The 5,939-nt window shown below is 49.3% G+C and overlaps 1 protein-coding gene across 2 annotated transcripts in view; it reads right to left on the bottom strand.

Moving 5' to 3' along the window:
* The window catches only part of ZNRF1 (zinc and ring finger 1), a 133,596-nt gene extending 127,666 nt beyond the window's left edge, over positions 1 to 5,930 (bottom strand). For both annotated transcript variants that reach the window (XM_008067731.2, XM_008067734.2), the window contains exon 1: positions 5,274 to 5,930. In XM_008067731.2, the coding sequence (XP_008065922.1) occupies positions 5,274 to 5,697 (424 nt within the window). In that variant the 5' untranslated portion in view covers positions 5,698 to 5,930. The remainder of the gene's footprint in view (positions 1 to 5,273) is intronic.
* Between the last annotated feature and the right edge of the window lie 9 nt (positions 5,931 to 5,939).

The following is a 5,939-nucleotide window of genomic DNA, read 5'->3' as shown; positions in this document are numbered from 1 at the left end:
GGAGCCCAGCAGGTCGAGGCTGCTGTGGCCGGGAGCGGCCACTGCACTCCATTCTGGGTGACAGAGTGAGACTCCAACTAAAAAAAAAAGAATTGAGAACTCAAGCCAGGCTTGGTGGCTCAGCCTGTAATTCCAGGGCTTAGGGAAGCTGAGGTGGGTGGATTGCCTGAGCCCACGGGTTCGAGAACGGCCTGGGCAACTTGGCGAGACCTCATCTCTACAATAAATCAAAAAATTAGCCAGGCGTGGTAGTACGCGCTTGTAGTTCCAGCTACTTGGAAGGCTGAAGCAGAAGGATCGCCGGAGCCCAGCAGGTTGAGGCTGCGGTGGCCGGGAGCGGCCACTGCACTCCAGTCTGGGCAACAGAGTGAGACTCCAATTCAAAAAAATAAAAATTAATTGAGAACTCAGGGCACGGCAACTCAAGCCTGGAATCCCAGCACTTTGGGAGGCTGAGGTGAGAGGATTTCCTGAGACCAGTTATTCGAGACCAGCCTGGACAACTTGGCGAGACCTCATCTCTACAATAAATCAAAAAATTAGCTTGGGCGTGGTGGCACGTGCCTGTGGTCCCAGCTACTTGGAAGGCTGAGGCAGAAGGATCACCTGAACCAGGCAGGTTGCGGCTGCAGTGGCCATGAGCATGCCACTGCACACCAGCCTGGGCACTAGAGTGAGACTCCTACAAAAAAAAGAATAAATCTCTTGCAGGGCAGAGGACCCATTAAGCTCTTGGGAGACCACAGAATGCTCTTCCCTCTCAGGAAACCATGTGAAAGCCTATTACCTCAAACACACCTATGGTGGGGCACAAAGGCTTTCTGATCCACTTCAATGGAGTTGGCAACTCTCCCCCATTAGTTAACAACAGAGAAAATTAAGTCACTTGAGAACCTTAAGAGTGGCAGCAAAACAGACCCCAGTAGATACCCCACTAGCATATTCAAAGACTTGTCAAAAGTCACCTTATCTCAGTCCCAGTAAATGGGTTGGTGACAACATGGAACAGTTTAGATTTTTCTAAGTATGCATATGTATAAACATATATGACGAAGAAGCTGGAGTGAAGCCCTCAATAACCAGCCATTTTACTGTAGGGCCCAGAAACAGCAACCTCTTTCAATATGATGGATCTGCTATGTTCTTACTCTACATCTAGAAATCCATATTCTGAGATAAATGGGACTACTACATAAGAATGGCCAGGCCTCCAGAAAAGCATCCAGACGGCCATCAGGAGTCACAGCAAAACTTATGCTCCAAAGTGGAAAGGAAGGGACTGTTTCTCCTGTTTCTCTAAAGCAGCCCTCCTCAGTGGCATCACGATTATGAGCAGCCCACCCAGTGCCAGCTTCCCATTTGGGAGCTACAGCTAGCATAGTTGTAAACCTCTCTGCCCATCAATTTCTGAGGCGACTATACAAGGCAGAGAACCACAGAAGTGCCTTCACAGGAATTCTACCACTCTCTATTTATGAGTCTTTTGGCTTTTGTGTGCATTATCTCATGAGACCCTCACGATGAATCTGCAAGGTGAGCAGCAGAGGTATCTTCTACATTTCATAGATGAAGAAATGGTGACTCTGAGGTTGAATGACTGACTTGTGCAAGGTCACACACAGGCCAGGCAGTTAAACTGCAAGCAAAGCCTCTGACTCCCAAGCCAGCACAATCTCCAGAATACTACCTTGTTTCAGGATGAGAGGCAGAAGAGTGTACTGGTTAAGAGCCCAGGTTCTGGCACCAGTAGACCTACATTTCAATCCCAGCTCTGCCACCTAATAGCTATCTGATCTTGTGTGAGTTCCTTAACCTTCCTCTAAACCTGTTTCCTCACCTGTAGAGTTGGAGAGGAGGGAAGAAGAATAGTCTTACCTCACAGTTACAGTGATGATTAAACGAGATGACGGACAGAAAGCTCTGAAATTCATTTACTCAAAAAAAAAAAAAAAAACAAAAAACAACCAAGGGCCAGGTATAGTGCAAGAGTTACAAAAGTGATCATGAACGACAGTTCTGCTCTCACGGAGCTTAAGACTTTTGTCAAACCGCAAACAGAAAAAACTAAACAGATAAAACACAAAGGGTGTTAATATTAAGGTAAGAGGTGAGTGACTGGAGAGAACAGCAGGAAGGGCCAATGTTTAAGAGTGGATTTCAGGCCGGGTGTGGTGGCTCAAGCCTACAATCCCAGCTCTTTGGGAGGGTGAGGCAAGAAGACTGCCTGAGTCCAGGGGTTCGAGACCAGCCTGGGCAACGCGGTCAGACCTCGTCTCTATAATAAATAAAAGAATTAGTCAGATATGATGGTATGTGTCTGTAGTTCCAGCTACTTGGAAGGCTGAGGTGGAAGGATCTCCTGAGAACAGCAGGTTAAGGCTGCGGTGGCCATGAGCGTGCCACTGCACTCCAGCCTGGGTGACAGAGCGAGACTTCAACTCAAAAAAAAAAAAAAAAAAGAGTGGATTTTGAGGAGAAATTTCAGTTGAGCCCCATAGGATCAGAAGGAACCATCAATGTGAAGAATGGAAGGAAAAGCATTCCAGGCATAAGGAACAGGATGCCCAAGAGTCATGGCACCGGGGAAGCACAGGAACCTAGAGGAGACAACTACGACCGCAGTACTTCCTCTCCCGGGACTTGGGGAACCATCGTTATTGGCTGCTGCTCACAAGGATTCCCACATCTATTTTAAAAATAACAAAGATGAGGCTGGACAGAGGTGATCTGTCTTGCCCAAGGTCACAGCTGGAAGGAGTACTAGCTGGGACCGGGAGCCCTCAGCATTCTACCTCTGGACACAGCCTAAGCCCATACTCTCTGAGATCTCGTGCATGCTGAACTCTGTCACTTACTTCCCCGACAACTGTTTTCTGGCCTATGAAGAGTTCCAAAAGCACCTTGAAAACACAAGCAACAGCATCAACCTTCAGGCATCTAGTCATCTGTGCACTAAAATCCTTGCCCTTCTAATCTTACAACACAAGAGCAAAAGTTGCTCAGACTTTACTCAAAAGCTCCGAAGTAGAAATGAGTTTTTCTTCTAGCAGCAATGGACAAGAAAGGAAAGGGATGTCTGTAGCCTGTTCTAGGAGGTGAGATGATAACACAACTGCATATGAAGGCTTATCTCAAATGAACTGCACAGGACAAGCTACTTACTTTATTTGAATAAAAAAACAAATCCCTAAAGCAGCAATTCTGGGTGGTACGATCCCCACCAAAGGGCATTTGGGAAATGTTGGAGACATTTTGGGGTGACATGCTGAACTGCAGGATACCACTAGCATTTAGTAGGTGGGGTCAGGTATGCTCAATGTCTTGCAAAAGGACAAGATGATCCAGTAAAGAATACATTACCCAAAATATTAACAGCAGCCTCCCACACACACTTGACACACCCTTCCTAAGGGATTAATAAACTCCCACTTTTCATGAACCCTCATGGTTCAGTGGTTCTTCATACCCTCACCACAACTGGATGAAAAAACAATTAAGGTTTCACAGGTGAGGAAAGGAATTTTGGAAACCAATTGTGAGTTTCCTAACTCTAGCAAGGAACCTAGCAGTAGAATAAGGATAAACACATTTTTAGTAAGAGACAGACTTAAGAAACTGTAGCAAAAAGAGAATTCCCTTGCTTTCTCCCCACACAATCCTTTTCAAGATTACATGTTTTTCAACACACACGTCTGTGATTTTAGAGAATCTTCTCACAGTGCTTTTCAGTTTATAACCCAATAAACAGTTCTTTTAAAAACCTAACCACAATCACCTCACAAATACAGCTGACTCTTTCTAAACTAAATTTCATAAGAAAGATTATTAATTTCAAGATGTCTAAATGCTGGTCAAAATGCCTGAAAGTGCCAAAGGCCGTCATGCCTTGCAGCTCCTTCAGGGCAGAGTTTGATGAGGTCAGAGAAGCTCCAGTGATAACTGGAGTCTGTTCAGGGATTCAGATAATATCCTGACGATTCAAAAGCCACTTTCTAGTGTTACCTTAAATTAGTCACTATTTCCCTCCCAAAATTATCTCACAAATTAAAGTTTACTGAATTGACAGAGAACAGACTATGGAAGGGGGGAATGCCCAAAAAGCCAATTGTATTTCACAAAAGCTAAAACAGTGATCCAATAGATACAGTCTCCGTAGAGTACCCTCAAGGCAGAAGCAGTATTTCTCCTACACGATATCTAAATTTTCCCAACTCACCCAAATGAGTCTGAATATGTAACTTCTTCATTCAACTTGCCAATAAGCAAATAGCGGCCCCACACCCCTTTTGGTCAATTATCTAGAAGCCTGACTTGGCTTCTCAGGATAGTCAAGCAGACAGACCTGTTTTCCTCCAAGAGCGCCTGCCAGGCCTTTTCTGCCCTGCCTGTCTACGCCTGGGAAATCCTCCTCCAGGTTTTGGCTGGCCTGTCACCGTAAGTTCACAAAATGAATTCATCCAAGATTCTTTGAATCCTCCTCTTCCGCATCATGTGCCAATAGTTAGGCATTAACACCCCACCCTGACACTCTCAGTTACAAAAAGATGCAGATTCACGGGCAGAGCAAGCAAGTACTTAGCATGGGGCAGAAGAAAAAACATGGAGGAATGAGGGCCGTGGAGCAAAGCCTACTGCATGCAGCATGGGTGACCAGAGCCCAGGTCCTGCAAAGCCCAGGAGGCTCCCGGCTGGGCCCTCCACACAGCAGCCACACCTGTCCATGCCAGCCGCGGGCTGCTCCATTTTAAACAATTCAAACAAATCTCCAGCAGGGTGGCAAAATTGAGCACCCATCTCTCCCAGTAAGGGTGATAGCCCGAATGCAAGCACCACTTGCCTCTAATTTTATTTTCTTTTCACACTCTGTTTAGGACACTGCTTGGTCAAATTGGATCCATCTCTCCGTTAACAGCGAGGTAGCCACAATGCTGCAGTGTCAGAACGGAAGCACTCGAGCTGACTTGCCAGAAGCCAGACAAGACCTTCTCTGAGGAGGGTGATGCCAATAAACGGACTCCAATACGCAGGTTTCACTCTGCCCTTCCACAAGTGAACACACGCCTGGAGTCCCAAAACGCCTGGCTCCGCAGCCCCGCCGAAATCCTCTTTTCTAGAGGGTGGGAATCCCAACCATCCCCTGGCATCGGGAACCAAAAGGGAAGGCAGACAGATCCAGGTCGAGCACCACACACCCAAACCTTGGCACGCACGCGAAGGTTTGGGGCGCCCCGGCGCGCCCTCCCTCCGAGGCCTTCCACCACCCGTGGACTCACCGCTGTGCGAGCTGAACCACCTGGGTGCGATGTGCAGAGGTAGAGCATCCGCCAGCGAGGCTCGGGAGCCCAGGTACAGCATCCCGTCTCTATGGTGACTGCCGCCCGTCTCCTGGTAACCATTGCCATGGGCATAGGTGGAGTCGGAAGCGGACCCTCCGCCGCCGGGCGCCCTCTCGGAGTCGTTGGTCCCCCGGGAGGCGGGGGTGTAGAGGCCAAAGGGCACTCCCCCGGCCGTGCTGGGGTCCATGCCCATGCCTGCCACCGAGCTGACCGAGCGGCTGCGCAGCCCCATGGCCCCGCCGCCCGTCCGGTAGTGCCCAAAGTGGGGCGCCCCGCCCGGCGGGGGCACGGCGCTGTCATCGGTGGAGACCCCCGGGAAGGGGCCCCGGGAGCGGGCCGCCGTGCTCTGCTTGCCCCCCATGCTCGCCCGGGCCCCAGTGGGGCGGGAACCTGGAGGACGAGACCCTCCCCCACTTCTCAGCAGCGGGGGGAGGGCTGGGCGAGCATAAAGGGGGAGGGAGGCGAAAAGGAGACCCGGAGGGAGAAAAGGGAAAAAAGCAAAAAAGCAGAGGAAGCCCGCGGGGCGCCAGAGGCAGGCGGGCGGGGATCCCAAACTAAGAATTTCGAACGATCCGAGCCAAACGCATGTTCCCCTCAAGGGCC

This window comes from Carlito syrichta, unplaced genomic scaffold, assembly GCF_000164805.1.
Source record: "Carlito syrichta isolate Samal-C Ts95f unplaced genomic scaffold, Tarsius_syrichta-2.0.1 Scaffold309739, whole genome shotgun sequence".
NCBI classification, from domain to species: domain Eukaryota; kingdom Metazoa; phylum Chordata; class Mammalia; order Primates; family Tarsiidae; genus Carlito; species Carlito syrichta.
The sequence above is the reverse complement of the archived record's forward strand: the minus strand, read 5'-3'. Positions and strand labels throughout refer to the sequence as shown.